Genomic DNA, 18926 nt, shown 5'->3' with positions numbered 1-18926 from the left:
TCATGCTGTAAAGTGTTAAGGGTAAACTTAAGGGAAGATTTAAGAATACAGGATAAATATTTAAAGTAGATATAAATCCCTTTAGCAGGTACATGTATCAAAGAAAATAGCAATTTTGAGTACTGAAAAAATATGAAGGGCATAGATGTTTAAGGTTTTGTAATAAGGCTTAAGATTAAAATAAAAATGAATAGGATCACTTCATACAGAAGAAATTAAGGACTGTATTTTAAATAAAATTAAAAATTGTGAGGACAGAATGCAAAACAATTAGTTCCAAGACAATTCTGATCATGATTCTGTACATAAAGATAATTATGGTTACAGTCCTGTGTATCAATGCCACAACAGTTTATAATTTAGAAAAATTCAAAATGAAGACATTGAGGGCTAAAAGGCGGATGTGTAACACCCAAGCAAGTACTTTGGCACTGGAGGCTAAAGGCCATTACGAAAGGTGATTTTCTTTAAAAAAATAAATAAATAAATAAAAAGTAGAAGGTGTTGTTATGTTCAAATGTGCATTTTCCCTAAAGGGTAACTCAGGTGTCTTATCCCACGTACAGGTATGATCTAAAGTAGAAGTAGGAAGCTTCCCCAAGAGTTACTATGAAGAAGAACGTGCATCTGTACTAGTAATTGATCTCTGCAACATGCATTCCTGTTAAAATTGGGAAAGTCAAAGATACAGTCTGGGCTGAGAAACTATTTTTCTCCTCTTGTCAGCCTACTTCAATGTATTTCTGTCTTGGGTGGCTGGAGTGGTTCAGGTCTGGGTTCCTAGAGTTTACGATTTACTATTTTACAGTCTAATGCTCTTAGAAAATGGACATCTACAAATGTCTTTGCAGAAGTACCAAAGGCCAGGAAATACCTTCTGGATTATGTGTTGTGGATTTTCCTCTTCCTAGAATAATTCTTTCCTGCATCTCATTCTCTCATTTTCTACAAACTGCCTTTATCTGATGTAAGCAGTTTTCAAAACATGTATAATGCTGGTACCACAGGTAAATGCTTCCAGGAATACAAAAATGTTTTTGAACAATGTGGTGGTATGTTCATTATTACCACAGGATAATTATCATTATTCTGTGTTCATTATTATCACAGGATAATTCTATGGGAAAAGTCTTTCTGTTCTTTATCAGCATCTCACCTTTCAACTAGTATCAGAATTACTTCTTCTCCTTCATTTGTTCCCTCTTTGACACTTGCTTTTGCCATCACCTTTGCTCTTTCTTTAGTTAACTAATTGAATAGATACATATTTGCTTTCCCTGTACTGTCAGGTTTTTGTAATTTGGCTCAGGGTATACCCAAATCTCTGGTATATACTCTCTGCAGTCTTTTAGTGACATTTGTTTTTGATGTTTGTCAGGCAATTATCATAATCATTCACAAGAGAATGGATAAAACAACTGAGAAGAAAATGAAAGCATATTTAAAAGGAAAATAATGCCATGGAATAAAAAGATGACTCAAAGTAAAATATATTATTACTAAGTTAACTTTAGCATATATACATGTCCTAGACTAACAAAAGGGATTAAAACTTTTTAAATGGAAAACTGGTTTTTTGTTCATAATTCTCCCCTGTCCACTGTGTTTTGTTGGTTTAGAAGGATACTGTAAATGGCATGAAGGGAACAGTTATACTATGTAAACCTGAGAGCAAAGTAATTCAAGTATGAATGATCATAAGAAGGGTTATCTATGAGCACCATAAGGATTTATGAAAGTTTGCTAAACAATTTCCCAGTATATCAATAGAACGTAGGAAAATAGAAACATGACAGTTCTCCAAAGAGCTGAAAGGACGTATTAGAAGGCTTTAATGTGCTCTGGGAAGCTGTAATTACAGGGATTATTTAAATTGGATAGTGTAATAGCTCAATAACTAAGTCATGAAATTCATAAGAACAATCTCAGATATGATCTGAGGATACATGAAGAGAGTATTATAAAGATTAAAAAAAGGGCATCACATCTATATAAACTATAGCAGCTTTCACTAGTAAATAAAATATAAAAATTACTTAAATTTAACAAGTAGATTTTGTCAGTGACCCTTAGTTTTTCTGTAGATTTCCTTTTGTTTCATTGCATATATTTGTACCAAGTTCAAAAACAAGTAAGTTCTTCCTTGAGTAAAATCGTCATCTCTCGAACTAATTCAAGAGGCCAAAGTAAGTTATTTTGGTGCTGAACAATTAACATTTCTCTTAGAGGCTTTGGCTATCACATTATTGATGTCATTATACATTTGACCTCATCTTATTTTCAACTTTGATTCTGGGATAATTTTCCACTTATATGAATATACAAAACTCACCTGGAAAAATAATTATTAGTTTTGCAAATATCTAGAATTTGAATTAGAGAACTGTCGTAAAATTCACCCAATTGGTTAGAAATACTTCCTTTTGTGTATATATCTTCCTTTTCATATATTTCTTTGTCTAATTAATGCATTTTAAGCCAGAAACATGTTCACTATTGAGTAGTATATTCATAATCCTCAGAAGATACCATGAACATATTTCTCTTCCCACTCCTCTCTACACAAATTATGACTTTCTGTCCATGAAATATCCTCAGCCCCTCTTCTTTGTCTAAATGCTTTGTTGAATTTTTGCCTAATTCAAGCCTTCTTCTGGAGTCTTCCTTTCTCAAATCCACAGTGATCTTTCTCAATTATTTCCATACAACAAATCTGCCACTTAGCTTTCGACACTTTACACTGTTACTCCCTGGTTCATGGATGTACGTACTTTCTCCAAACAAACAAACAGATGACTTCACAGTAAACATCATGGCATGTCTACAAAGCATTTGTTTAACAACTCAAATTTAAAACTGAGAGGCAACTGTGAAATCCTTTATCACTTAGTTCCCTAAGACAGGCTCATAAAATGGTTATATCAGATTCACCTGGGTAACTATTCACCTGATTCTTAAAACCCACACTTGGAGATTCTGCCTCACTTGCATATGGTGTAGGAATAAGAAGCCACAGAGTTTTGAGAACCATCTCTTAGGACCGAAGATCTATCTTGAACACCTTTTTCCCAAATACATGAGCTGAATTAAATACTGTTCACATATTTGGTGGTTTTATCTTTCATAGGTGTTTGTCATTGTATTTGGCTTCTGTTGGATGTGCTTAGAAAACAGAAAATTAATGTAATTCATTGGGCTCTTTGAATAGCTCCAACAAAAGGAGACACCTTCAAGGAGTCCAGAAGATAGACTATGGCATAGGAGGTAGACTGGGGTGAAAGTGCTACTTACATCAGATGCCCAATACTGGGGAGTGAAAAACTTAGCCAATCATTCCCTTCCTCTTTGAAAAGAAAATTCACAAAATCATGTTGAGAGAGTGAGAACTGGTAGCATAGGTGGGAGTCTAAGGGACAGAGAAGGCTCTAATCAGCTGAAGAGAATGGTATACAGACATTACTCAGTAATAATAGTGGAAGAACTGGAGCAAGAGATTAGTCATTGAGTTACTTCTGAAGCAATGGATTTCTGTTGTTGAATGATCTATTTTCTGAACCTTTTCCAACATCTCTGAGATCTAGCTATCTGGCAACTATGCTTTTAATTGTCTTCCTTGCTCCTCCATCTCTCTCTCCAATAAACCTCCCATTATCTAACATACTCCGATTGCCTTTTGGCTTTTTGATTCTAAAACTGCCTAAAAGAGCAACCAAACTCTATTTAGCTTGTCTAGGTCAATCTGGTAAATCCACACAATAGCACAGCAAATGATGGAACACTCTGAAGAGCTGTTACAGCAGTCAGAGGCCTGCCTGCCATTTCTCCACACAGCATGGCACACTGTTTAGCACACCTGGTATCCCAAGCTTCTTTGATAGGCTCTCTTCTGATTCTGTTTCTTGGCAGCTCCTTGTTAGGGTTTTCATCTAAACTATGTCAAATTTCACAGTCACAAACCACTCTAAGACATAATTTCCATATCTGACTTCTTACAAGAGTTTCATCTATATTTCTAGCATTATGAGGCCTGCTGAAGGCAAATCCATCTCCTGTTAGGTTGGTGGGGAGCTGACAGGAGTGTGGGATTGGTTACATAAGAAGAATGTTCAAATGCCACATTCACACAGAAATAATGTACGTGGCATATACGCTGGTTCAGATGTGCTTACTATTCATATCTACGGAGAAGTCAAGAATATGTATTTTGAAAAGCTTCCCAGGTAATTTCTATGTCCAACCTCAGTTAAACCACCACAAAACCCCAGAGCACTGGAGAGTTATACTAAATGACAATTGCTACTTCAAAAGAAAGTACAAACTGAAACTCTTCATATCATATTTTTTTCTGCACTTTTCCTAGTCATATTGCTGTGTCAGATAATAATCTAGATAGGGAATGATATTTTGGTATCATTATGTACTCTGATATATGAGCAAAGTTAGAATTTGCCCTTTACTGTTGCCTACTTCCTGTCAACTAATTAGGGTTTAAGAATCTCACAGTATCACTTACTGTATAGTTTATCTTTTCATAAAAAGATATATATTTCCTTTGAAACTATAAGTACTATAGATGAAAATGGATGAATTTTCAAGTGTTTTTGGCATCATAGATAAAATAGTATTTCTATTTTTCTTACTTTACACCTTCCATTATAGAACACATGTCAAACTAAGTACCAATCATACAGAAACATGATTCTCAATCCTAGAGCAGGGCGAAAGAAAAGAAAAACTTCATCTTTCTTGGGTATTACTTAATCTTAGATTTGATTATTTCACATCATCAACACCAAAATTGGCTGGCTATCTAAAGTCAAGAATAAAATGAAAAACCTGAAGACTCTGCTTGCCTCTTTAGTAACTCTTGCTGTCCCCAGAACTGATTTTTTTTTTTTTTTTTTTTTTTTGAGATGGAGTCTCGCTCTGTCGCCCAGGCTGGAGCGCGGTGGCCGGATCTCAGCTCACTGCAAGCTCTGTCCCCCGGGTTCATGCCATTCTCCTGCCTCAGCCTCTGGAGTAGCTGGGACTATAGGCGCCCACCACCTCGCCCGGCTAGTTTTTTGTATTTTTTAGTAGAGGCAGGGTTTCACCGTGTTAGCCAGGATGGTCTCAATCTCCAGACCTCGTGATCCGCCTGTCTCGGCCTCCCAAAGTGTTGGGATTACAGGCTTGAGCCACCGCGCCCGGCCAGAACTGACATTTTTAAAAATTTACACTGCAAGCATGATATGAGGAAATCTGATACCCATCTTTCTTCCATTCCCTTGGTATATTTATTTTTAATGGTGATAGGAAGAAGAGAATTGGAAATGTACCTCTGGCCATCTATGAAAATAGAGGGGGTGGGGCTGAAGACTCATATTTTTGTGTTATAATCCCATGATTAGATCTCCGTTTTATGGGATTAGTTTTCTCCCTGATAAGGCTATATATTGTTACTATGATCTGTGTAGGAAATGTTCTAAAAATGTCTACTGTTGACAGGCAGGAGAAATGTAGGCTTTGAGAAGCTTTTATTTACTATCAACATATTACTGGTTCTATTACCTAAACAGAATCTTCAAAATCTCTGAAAAAGGAAATACTGAGCTTTTACTCATTAGAGAGATGAGCTAAGCTAAAAGAAGGACTGCCTAGAGAAAGAGAAAATGAAAGTTATTTAAGAAAACTTGGAGGAAAAAGCTCAAGAATGAATACAGGCCTAATTCATAAAGTGAATAACTGTAATCTGGCACATCTACTACAGTGTGCTTTAGTGAAAGTATGGTTTGGTAATAATAATGTGGTCTTTGAATTTTCAATATCTTTCCATCTCCAATTATGACAATTTGTAGAAAATTTTACGAGATACTTGTTATGATTTATAATGACCAGAGATTATTTTATCACTTAATTTTTCCCTTTCATGTTGGCTCTTATTTTGAAAAGTGAAAATTTTGTAGAATTCCAAAGATAATACAAAGTTTATTAGACAGTGAACAGTGAATTATATGAGAAAACCATCTTGCAAATGAAGTCAAAATCATGACAAACTAAGGGAAGATGAAATTTTCAAGTCTTCAAAATGAGCTTCAACCTCATTTGTTATATAAAAATATGTATGTCTAAAAATAAACTCTATGCTGTCAGGGAACAACAAGTATGTCGTATATCTCCTTTGCGTACTTTACTATGCTGAACACATGGCAGGTGCTCAAACACTTGCTGAACTGAATTCAAAAATTACACAGCAACTTTATATTCATCCTTAATTATATATTAACCACTGAAATTCTGTTCTATTAGTTAAAAATAAAAACATTCATGTTAGTATAAAGATATTACCTATAAGGATAGCCGTGGTACTTGGAACGAAATATTGAAAGTAGAAAACTGAAGAAGAAGACCACCAGGCCCAATCCCACTAGGCAAATTACTAGAAATAGACAGAAAATACCATTAGTGTCTAAAAATAGGCAAATGAAACCCCAATTGTTTATATTTTTAAATGCATTCAATTACAGTATACTTACATTTAATAGTTCATGGCACATACAGGTACAACAAACCAGATTATCCACAATACAATGTGTTCATTATTTTCCACATTCTTCTCAATGAAAATGTACTATTTGGGGTATGAAAACAACAAAATTGACTGATCTAAGTCTTCTGGAGGTTTTCTTCCCGTATAGAGTCCTTACAAGTACTAACATGCCCCAGAGTGATCAAAACAAACCATATTATAAACCACAAACAAGATCACTGGCTCTTGCATTATTAAGCATTGGCTATATTAGCGGGAACATTTGCGTCGTTAAAATGCTTAATATAATTTTAATCTTTTCAGATGCTAAGCAGTAACTTCAGGTTTTGGTTAGTATCGCCTCAGTGAGAGCATGTTATAGAAAGCAAGGAATAAAAGCTCGAAGAGAGAAAATATGGTCTAAGTGAGAACCAGAGGGGAGGAAACTCCCTCCATGGCAGGTAATAGTGTCAAAATGTTGTCTGTCTTACAAACAAACTGAGGGCACATGTTAAGGTCAAATGTGCTGTGGTCTAGGTTTTCAATATTCCTCGGTCCCAGGAAAGCTAACAATAGGAAAAACATTGTCTCATTTCCTTTTTGTTATGATTGAGAAGATTTTTACTCTAAAGCAGATGAATAATAAAATATGTTTCTTTTGCATATATATTTTGGATATTTAAACAAGATTCATTGCAATTATTAGTACAATCTCAACATGCTTATACAATTTAAATACTTAAATATGTTCTGTAAGTAGAAATTAGTGTTAATCTCTTAAGAAATATCTAAACATCTTTTAAGAACAAATATTTGCACAATACACCTTTTATTTCAGAGAATTCTAAACAAATATTTGAAATTATTTGTAAAATAAAGATTTAAAAAGATCAAAAACACTAAAGCAGAATTAGGAAAATCAAACATCTATATGATTCTATGAGGAACTATGATTTTGAAAATGTTTTCCAATATATAAATGAAACCAAATTTAACTGCAATTCTGGCAAACATGGAGTACACAAGGTACAGCTTTGTCAAAATATGGTCTGCAAATGTGTCTGTTTTTCTGCAACTCTGCAGGAATACCTTCTAAGTTTTCAATATGAATTGTGAAACATCACAAGCATTTAATAGCATCCAAGTGTAGCCTCTGACATTTCATTTCAGACACCACTCATGCAGCTGAACTTCACATGAATATTGGGAGAAAATAAAGCAAAAAATGAGTTTGTGAATATCATAAAATAAAAAAGTTTTTGAAAATTATAGAATATCCCCGTATGACAGACACCAGGACCCATACAGCATAACAACTTTGCGTAGAACAATCTTACTAAACCCATCATGAATTACAAAATGATTTACCCTATACCTTCCCAAAATGGGGCATTTTATCTAACACTTCTTTCTTTTCCTTCCATCTCCTTTTTTATTTTTCAAAAGAAGAATAAAGCACTCTTTTCATTCCCTTTGCTCCTTTTTAGTAGCTCCCCTGGGTTGTGCTCTATGGGAAATGAGGCTCGAAATATGTGATCAAGTAAGACAGAAAAAAATTACTTGCTCCTATGCAGTGGAACAAAATAATGCTACTTCCCTTGTATATGGGAAGGGAGAGGAACTGAGGGTAGTGAGGGGTTAGTAATTATTAAAGGAACCATGGCAGTCACATGAAATACTCCACCTTTGGAAAGAAAATGCTATGGTGAGGCAGATGCATTCTGACCTGGGAAACACTAATCATAGTAGTTGTGTCACATCAACAACAACAATCACATCAAAAAGGAGTAATCTGAAAGTTTTAAAATGTTTTCCAGCTCGTGCTCATACACACACACACATGCACACACAGAACATGAATAAACAATTTAGAGGTGGGTGGGAGCTGGGGTTAAAGAAACATCTACCAATAAGGGAGTTGGAAATGGTGTTTTAATAAATTCGGTATCATATTACTATAATAAATGTTCTAAGATTTAAAAATTTACTACACATTTCTTACTGTTATTTACCTTAAGACAGGATATACAATAAACACATAATTAAGAGGATGCCCTCCACATAGACCAGTGGAACATAACAGAAAACCCAGAAATAAAGCTGCACATTCACAACTATTCAATCTTCAACAAAGCTGACAAAAACAGGCAATGGGGAAAGGACTCCCTATTCAAAAAATGTTGCTGGGATAACTGGCTAGCCATATGCGCAAGAATGAACCTTGGCCCCTACCTTTCACCATATATATGAAAAGTAACTCAAATGTAAGACCTAAAACTTTAAAAATCCTAGAAGAAAACCTAGGAAATGCCCTTCTCAACATTGGCTCCGGCAAAGAATCTTTTTTTTACTAAGTCTCCAAAAGCAGTTGCAAATAAAAATTGGCAAGTTTAATGAGCCTCAGCAAAACCACAAGACAGAGTAAACAGACAACCTACAGAATGGGAGAAAATTTTTGGTAGCTCTGCATCTGACAAACATCTAGTATCCAGAATCTACAGGGAACTTAAATCCATGAGCAAAAAACCACCCCATTAAAAAGCAGAAAAAGAACATGAACAGGTATTTCTTAAAAGACATACAAGTGGCCAGTAACCATATGAAAAACTGTTCATTATCACTACTCAGCAGAGAAATGCAAATCAAAACCACAATGAGATACCATCTCACACCAGTCAGAACAGCTATGATTAAAAAGTCAAAAAGCAGATACCGGTGAGGTTGTAGGGAAAAGGAAATGCTTATGTACTGTTGGCTGGAATGTAAATTAGAGCAGCTACTGTGGAAAGCAGTTTCGAGATTTCTCAAAAAACTTAACGTAGTGCTACCATTGGCCCCGCAATCCCCTTACAGTGTATACACCCAAAGGAAAATAAATCATTCCACGAAAAAGGCACATGAACTCTTACGTTTACTGCAGCCCTATGCACAATAGCAAAAAAACAAAAATGGAATCAACCCACGTCGATTCCATGGTACATATATACCACATCCATGATGGAGTAGATAAAGAAAATATGGTATATATGCACCATGGAATACTATGCAGCCATAAAGAACAAAATCATGTCCTTTACATCAACATGAATGCAACTGGAGGCTATTATCCTAATGAATTAACACAGAAACAGAAAACCAAATACCACATGTTCTCACTTGAAAGTGGGAGCTAAACATTGCATACATATGAACATAAAGATGAGAACAGACACAACTAGAGTGGGGATGGAGGGAGGTGTGTGTAGGTTGAAAAATCACCTGTTGCATACTACGCTCATTATTGGGTGATGGGATCCGTACTTAAACTTCAGTATCATCCAAAATACCCATGGAACAAATCTATACATATACTCCCAAATCTTAAATAAAAGTTGAAATTGTTAAAAAAATAGTATGTCCTCATAGGGATAATTTGTCATGCCTAAGGACATGATGTTTATTCAAAAGATACATAAATACAATTATATTCAACATGATAATGTGCTTATTTCTTTTGTAGTTTCTTTAATAGATGATACTATAGGAAAAGAGGGCAGTCTAAACTGTGTATTACATCAAAAACATTTCAACCCCTAAGACTTTTAAGTATTTAGAAAGCACTATGATTTGTTTATACACATGTCACCCTAGCTAAAAACCCACGAAGTCTGGATTTTTGTTTTAAATTTATTAATAAATACTCTTTCAGATACCTATGCTGCTCATACATAAATTTTGGGTTTCAAAGAGTTCAGAAATGCAAATAATAAGAAAAACTGATAGGTTTGTGGACATATCAAATCATATAGGGACTTGATATTAATTATAAAAAGGTCTGTGGCAGGAAACAACCGACTGTCCTTTGCTCCTCAGAGCACATTTTCCCTGTGTGTTCTTCTCCTTTTGCTAGAAAACTCTCTACTTCTCAATAACCTCATATGTTTTTCTACAACTTGGAGAGAAATGGTCCCGTCAAAGAAAAACCACAGAATTAACTTGCTTAAAAACATAATGCTGGAAAACTTGATGGAGCTATAAATCTTGGTATATCAATGGAAAAGGCAACGACCCTGGAAGAGACAGTATCAACAGATGCCCTTTAAAAAATGTTAAAGGAAGCTTTGGAACGAATGGAAAGGTAGTATATCTCAGTGTACAATACCAATGCAGAAGTTTCATCTAAGTCAGGCTTTGAGTGCACCCCTGATTCTTGTAGCTGAGAGAATATGTTATATGCCAATAAAATATCTGAAGACTCTGTCCCCAGAATTTTCCATCTCTCTGTGCCGGGTGGAATTACAACAAAGACTATGGCTTCAGCAGGGATGGATTAGAGCACCCTGACAAGGGTGAAGGACAGCTCCACTTTATATGCAATTCCACAGAAAACTACCCCGTCCCCTTTTGGAAGAAATATATTTGCAAGTACACGAACACATCCCAGAAACAGAAAAAAGTTAAAATCTTCTTCAAACCAGAACATTTCTTTAGAAGTTTGTTTACAAAGGGCTTTTATGTATTTCCCATTTGACTTAAATGAATCTTAAGACTAAAACGAAATTACAAAAATGGCAACACAGAGACTTACTCCGTCTTTTTCCAACATCTCCTTTCGAAGTTGCTGCTTCATTTAGAAGAACCATCCCCATGGTGATAGCGGCATCTGCAGTAGTTGTCAAGGAAGCCATAGACATAGATGTGAATAAAATCTATTAATTTTTCTGGCTCTGAACACAATGATCCAGAATGGTTACATTATAAGTGCACAAAGAGGTAAATAAAATCAATTATCTTTATATAACATAAAATTACCATTCTTTGCGTGAGGAAATATGACTTAATTTTAAAAAAATTTAAAACACGAAAGTTCAATTTGTGATATATTGAGAGGCTAATTCTAAAGGTTCTTAAATTCCAGGATTTTCATAGCACATATCAACTATATGCACTCTCAAAACCAGTTACAACATTTCACATTATACATAAAGACATGCACTGCTTATAGACATGATGACACATGACACTGACACATTTCCTTTTCATTGTGTGCACACAGCGTTTTCTTCTAAATGTGTTTTTTCACAGATTTTGTTTAGCTGAAATTTTTATGAAGCTCAGGTATCATGTCACTTGAAAATCTGGGGGTATAAAATTAAAAATCTTACAAAAGCAAATGAGCATATTATAATAAAACAATTTAATGAATCTAGCAGGACCCTGATCTAGTCAGCTAACTGATACCTTAAGAATGAGATCACAAAATTACTTTTGTTTTTAATACCTGCTTCCAACAGGATGGATATATTCATGCTATGTTGAATAATGCCAGAATTAAGAAAATGACAGGAAATTTTCACCTTCATAAAAACATTCTTTGCCATGTTATTACAAAACTTTTGACATCATCGACTCTTAAGATTTTAGAACTCATCAATTCTGAAAATATATTTATTATGTATTTTGCCCAAGCGATTAATGGATTAAAAATTGAAGAGAAAAATAAAACAGTTCAGGCCAGAACTTCCTCAATTTGCTTAATTTCATTATGATTCTGTTGTATTTGTTTCTACTGCTATTTGTGTATAAACAGCATCAATAAATCTCTTGTGCTGGATCTATCAACAAAAGCTCAAAGGATAATATTGGGCAATATACGATCAAGTGGAGGAGGTAAGAGAAAACTGTGCAGAGAATATTTCCTGAGTCTTGTTTTTATAATCATATTATTGAAATTCTGATTATTTATAATGCTCATATTTGAGTCCGTCTTCATGACCGTATTATCCAACTTCTGGATAATGATAAATGCCTGACTTCTCTATTATGGCATTTATGCTTCCATGACCTCTCTATACAAGTGGTTTTCAAACTATTGTATTTGTTTTAGCATTGCAACTCTTTCTAGGAAAAAGGAAAATAAAGAAAAACCTGTTTGGAAGCCTAACATATACAAGCGAAAAAGCCCCTGCACAATGTCAACCCTCCCCACCATACACATACATACCAAAGACTAGCACTAAACTTCTAGAGATCCCTGCTATACAGCTTGAAAAACACTGAAACTTTTATGAAATTCCTGCCTTTCAATCATGTAGCAGTAGCCTGAAAAGACTATTTTAAGAGAATGACTGTTTTGTATTCTTAAAGTATTTTGGACCATCTACTTGTATACATTACCCTGAATCCATAAACACTAGACATTGTTAACAAGACAAAAATTAAAAACTTGTTTCAGTAAAACTGTTCATATCAGTTTTCTGGAATGGACAGATGTGACTGATATGGATCCTTAACAAGGAGTTACTGAGTTTCCCCTTCAATCATTTTTTCTGTAATACCTTTTATATTCATGCATAAATTTTTGTCTACACATTTAAATACACATATTTAATAATTCAAATAGAACTGTAGATTATTTTACTATGAGTTTTTAATTTTTTTTTTTTAATTTATAGAGACAGAGTTTCATGTTGTAGCCCAAGCTGCAGTGCAGTGGCACGATCGTGACTCACTGCAACCTCTGCCTCCCGGGTTCAAGCGGTTCTCATGCCTCAGCGTCCCGAGTGGCTGGGATCACAGGAGTGCACCACCATGCCTGGATAAATTTACTATTTTAGTAGAGATGGGGTTTCTCCATGTCGGCCAGCCTGGTCTTGAACTCCTGGCCTCAAGTGATCTGCCTGCCTCGGTCTCCCAGAGTGCTAGGATTACAGTTGTGAGCCACCATGCCCAGCTGCTAGGACATTTTTAACTATTCAAAACATAAATGGCATTTAAGGTGAATTTATGTAGATATTAAAAGGAAAACATACATTCATCTTATGATTTCATCTGCTAAGCAGCTTCCTCCATTCCATTAATAAATCATGGGGGAAATGGCAGTATTTCTATTACTAGGGAAAAGAAAGCCTACAAAATAAAATGTATGACAATTTTAATGGGAGTAAAGCCATATATTAATACGTTCTTACGGTCCAATTTTATACACACATAAATGCACATATACACAAATATATGTATCGGTTCATACACAAAGACATGAACTCAGGGAAAAGTATATTTTACTGGGCATTAACTATGGTCACCCAAATATAACATGTCCCTATAAATGTATCTTCGTAACATTTTTACTACTCTTTCTCCGTCCTATCAGTAACATGTTTCTCATCTGAATCGCTTAAATTAAAACAATGCGGTAACAGAAAATAATGTACATTTTGGTAAGAGTATACCATATTTTATTGCTTTATCTTACTGATGGCATTTGTTTCCAAATGCTTGCTACTACAAATATTCCTGCAAAGAATATATTTTCACAGGTCTCCTAGTGTATATGTGTGATACATTCTCTATGGTCTACAACCAGAAGTGGAATTTTTGAGAGGTTCAGTAAGTGTATTTTCAAATTTGTTAGGTATAATCATACTGTTCTCTAAAAAGAGCAATGTTCAGGTTTTCTTACATTTCACTAACACGATACTACCCAATTATTGGTTTTATCAAACTGGTAAGGAAAGAGTTGTATCAATAGCTCCTCACTTGATTCTGAGCATTTTTTGATATGTTTATTCCTCTTTTTTTGGTTTAGTCTTTGGTATACTTTTTTATTTTTTTGCCCATTTTTCCATAAGCACAGTTGCTTTTTCTTATTAAGTTGGAGGACAACATTTTTGTTTTCTAGATACGAATTGACTGAAGTATTGCATTCAGATTCTCCTTTATAGTTTGTATTTTAAATTATTTTGTCATGTAGGAAGCTTTAATTTTAATGTGGCCAAATTTATTCATCTTTTCCTTTATGAGTTTTGGTGCTTCTTTCCTGCTTTAGAAATTAAATCCTCCTCCTAGGTTTCTAGCCTTTTCTCCTAATACCTTCAAAGCAAGTCAGGTAATAACGAGATCTTTGAACTTGTTATTCCCACTGCCTGAGGTACTTTTCCCTGGGATGGCCATTTCATTTACTCCCTCACTTCCACTGGGTCTCTGTTCAAATGCAATCTTGTTAGAGAAGCCTCTTCTCACCTTTATTCTGATTTTTTTTCATAACACTGTTTTTTAAAGAAATTTCAGACGGTTTACATTTTACAGTTTACTGTCTTTGTTCTAGGACTACAGTTTTAGCTCCAAAAGGGCAAGAACTTTGTTTCATCCACTATCTTACCCAGTACCAACAATTCTTTGATGTAGATATTATCATCTGTTTGCAAATAAGGAAACAAGCCCAGAGAAGTTGAAACAACTTGCTCAAAGTCACAAAACTGAAGAGTGAAAGATGCAAAGCAAAAAAGCACAGAAGTAATGAAGTAAGATGTCAGGATTAAATGAAAATGATAACAAGCATTGGGCAAAGAACGTAATTGCTAGCCCAGTTTCAGCATGAAACATCTTTATGCTGAGCATAAAAATCTTTTTCATAAAGCACAGCGCATTCAAATACATTTTACTACTCCATAAATATATTCTAGATTTTACAAATAAGTTTGCAATAACTTACAAAATTGCCATTTCAAACATGTCTATGATTTTACCTTTATATCACCTATGTTTCACATTGCTTTAAATCACATTTTTATAATTTACTATTTTTGTTGGGAGCAAATGCAGTAACAATATAGCATTTTTCAAATTATGTAAGTTAAAAAAATATGCAAACTCTCTATCAACAGGGCAGACAGGGACCAGAAACCCCAAGTCTAACATCAAAATTTTAAGATTTCAGCATGTCAAAAACCTCAGCAAATCATCATTTATCATTATATGTGCCAGAAATATGCCCATGAACTCCACTCCTATAAAGCTCTTCCCAAATGTGACAAAATACAAAGTACTAAAAAACTTAATATACATACAAAAATCTATTTTAGAATAATTTACATAGTGAAAAATTAAAATGTAAACGTCCAATTATAATATGTGGGACATTTTTGTAATAGGTTAACTAGCCATATAAAAAATTCACAAAAATTCTTAATAACAACGCAAGATATATTGATAGTAATTTTGTCACCATACCAAATGAAAAGATGTATGTATGTATAATATGTAGAAAAGTATGTACAAGACCTTGACTCCTTTAAAACAAATACAAAGAAATGATTGCAGGGAATGAAAGATAAAAACAGTAACTGTTCATGGGTGAGTTAATAAAATTGTGGATTTTTGTTGTCTTTATTGACCACAGCCTACACAGCAGAAACTGGCAAACTTTTTCAGTAAAGAGTCACAAAGTAAATATTTTCCAGCTATGCAAGTCATGTGGAGTTTGTTGCTATTACTCAACTCTGTTGTTGTAGTGCAAAAGTAGTTATAGGTAATACATAAATGAATGGGTGTTTCTGTGTCCCAATAAAACTTTATTTACAAAAATAGTAGGCAGGTTGGATTGCGCCTGAACTGGTCCTAGTTTGTCAACCTCTGCTGTAAAGGTTTTAAGGTGGTGTCAAAAACACTGTATACCACTATGTCTCACTGGAATTTAGCTTTCTTCTTACTCGACAATTTTTTAAAATGCAAGAATTTAGTAAACATTTGTGCACACAACCTTAAAGTGGGAATTTTAAAGCAAAGGGATTACCAGACATAGGTTATACACAACCTCAAGGTAAAATCTTTAGTTAGAAATCAGCAGGGTCAGTAAATAAGTATGATCTCTTCCTCATGTTTCTTACAAAAGTGAGTTTTCCAAGCTTTAACAAGAAAAGAGCAGTGAGCCGTTTAAAAACCGGATGGCTGTAATTAAGACATATGAATTATACTAAAATGGCTTTAAGCTTGCTAACCCTCCCTCTCCATTATTTAAAGATACATATTTTAACTCAAGGCCTTTAAGAGTTGAGAATCATTTGGCTTAAACTTCATTGTATTAACTAAAACATTCTTGGCTGAAAAAGACTGCATAATACTTACAATTTGGGGAAAATTACATTTGTAACGTAAAAATCTTCCTTTTTATACAGAGGAAGAAGCTAGATGATCATCTCTCAGTATTCTTACGTGGCATTGAGTGGAAGGCTGACTGATTAATGAAAGACCCTCCAAATCTGACAAGATTCCACTTCTGACGAAAAAGAATGTTACCCTTTTTGGTCATTAAATTGATGGGTGTAGCCATCTAGCTGTGCCTCACTGAAATATCCCAACATTAAAAGAAAATAACAGATGGAACTCTACCCTTTATCCTATACACACATACTTTGGCCTAGTTTTTGTATTACTTTGCACATTTTTATTAATATCATAGCAATATATATTTAAACTACTGTGCACACTCCAGTTTCTTTGCTGATCCTGTTGATCATTTTCCTACGCTTAGTCAAAATATTGACATGATCCCACATAAAAAAGCTGCTATTTGTGGAAATTACATACAATACCCAGAGGCACTGAGCATTCTACGGAGATAGTAACAAATACATTTACAAAACATTATAATCCCTTCTCAAATGCGTAAGTTTTCTGTTGCTCCTAGGAATTGAATCAAGATGTTTTCAATTTAAAGATAAATGTAAATAGATGTTGAAAAAACTGTTAGCACATTACAGAAGACTTAAAGGAATCTAAATCTAAAATTTTCCACTTGCATCTATCATTAGTTTTTTTCTATAGTATGTTTCTCCTTGGATATAACATATTAAAAGCAATGTTTGCTCTATGTGATAGACTAGAAACAGATGCCAAATAAAATCATATTCTTTCATAATAAATGGAAAAAAATGTTTTGCTCATAGAAAATGCAATGTGATCTTTATAAGAATAAACATTTTAAATTGCTAGTATAACCTTTTCTTTTATATAAATAGGTTTACTTCCAACTAATATGTATTTCATGTCATTTTCTTGAGATCCTCTAACTTAAAAAACATGTGGAGAATTAAGGGGCAGTGGCAGGTCAGAGATTATGTAGTTGACACTAAAGCTGATCCTAGAACTCACATATTCTGTATCCACTAATACACAGAGACCATATCTTGGTGAATTCAGTGGGAACATTACTGTCTATGGAAATTAATTTGATCTGATTGAAATTTTAAATACATTTTTCAGTGACATTAGTTCTGCCCCTCCAGGACTGCCTACTGATAGAAAAAAAAAGACAGGTTAGTTAGGACAATAAAATCATACATTTCTGCAAACATTTCTCTAAATATGAAACGAAGGTACCTTTTTATTTTAGAAAACTACTACTTGTAATTACATGTCTGCTTTATTGTGCCATATTTATAGGTGTAGTAAGAAAAGCAGATTTCAGATCATCTCATTAAAATCATACCTGAGGTTTTGAATTTTAAGAACATTCTACAATCAAAACCATATCAGACCTTAATTTTATCACTGGATCACCACAGCTGAAACTCTACTTTGGGAAATTATATAAAGAGTTTTAGGCCGGGCACGGTGGCTCATGCTTGTAATCCCAGCACTTTGGGAGGCAGAGGCAGGTGGATCACGAGGTCAGGAGATTGAGACCATCCTGGCTAACATGGTGAAACCCTGTCTCTATTAAAAAAATAAAAAATAAATTAGCTGGGCATGGTGGCAGGCACCTATAGTCCCAGCTACCTAGGAGGCTGAGGCAGGAGAATGGCACGAACCCGGGAGGTGGAGCTTGTAGTGACCCAAGATCGCGCCACTGCACTCCAGCCTGGGCGACAGAGAGACTCCGTCAAAAAAAAAAAAAAAAGTTTTAAACATAATTTCATATACATATTAATTCTTCAAAAACTGCATATTTGCACTTCATGACTTTTGTACCTCAGCACTTGGCACATACACCTGCGTGTATGTGTGTACTTATATTTACATATCCCTCACACATATTTGTTTTTACACTGCTAGAGGATGTTGTATTCTATATAAAAATATGGTAAGAGTAACTAAAGAAATGGGCGGGCACGGTGGCTCACGCCTGTAATCCTAGCGGATCACGAGGTCAGGAGATCGAGACCAACCTGGCTATCATGGTGAAACCCCGTCTCTACTAAAAACCCAACAACAACAACAACAAATTAGCTGGGCATGGCGGCGGGCGCCTGAGGTCCCAGCAACTTGGGGGGGCTGAGGCAGAAGAATGGAGTGAACCCGGGAGGTGGAACTTACAGTGAGCCCAGATCGCTGCCACTGCACTCCAGCCTGCAGTGGAGTTTTATTAAATAAAAAATAAAATCAACATATCCACTGTATCTTTATTAAAATGATCTTTTCAGATGTATACAACAAATACACACAATATACAATTTGGTTAGAATATTACTGGCCTATTCACAGAGGTTTTGATTTATTGGCAAAATATTACTAAGTAGAAAAACAATGCGTTAAAAGTTTTAAGCTCTTGACTCTTCAACTGATTGGCTTTATCATCTTAAGCAATTTAAACAAACTAATCTCTTTCTCATAAACCAATTATGAGGCCTAATCAATCTTACGAACTTTTCTGGGCTAA

The 18926-nt window shown here is 34.7% G+C and overlaps 1 protein-coding gene across 4 annotated transcripts in view; it reads right to left on the bottom strand.

The window, feature by feature from the left end:
* The window catches only part of TUSC3 (tumor suppressor candidate 3), a 296682-nt gene that overhangs the window by 8972 nt on the left and 268784 nt on the right, over positions 1-18926 (bottom strand). For 3 of the 4 annotated variants that reach the window (XM_023219165.2, XM_023219162.3, XM_023219163.2), the window contains 2 exons: positions 11076-11150; positions 6328-6418 (listed from right to left, as the gene is read on the bottom strand). In XM_023219165.2, the coding sequence (XP_023074933.1) occupies positions 6328-6418; positions 11076-11150 (166 nt within the window). The remainder of the gene's footprint in view (positions 1-6327; positions 6419-11075; positions 11151-18926) is intronic. The other variant, XM_023219164.3, reaches the window with a different exon arrangement.

Source organism: Piliocolobus tephrosceles, chromosome 7 (genome assembly GCF_002776525.5).
Source record: "Piliocolobus tephrosceles isolate RC106 chromosome 7, ASM277652v3, whole genome shotgun sequence".
In the NCBI taxonomy this organism is placed as follows: domain Eukaryota; kingdom Metazoa; phylum Chordata; class Mammalia; order Primates; family Cercopithecidae; genus Piliocolobus; species Piliocolobus tephrosceles.
This window is presented reverse-complemented; position numbering and strand designations above follow the sequence as displayed.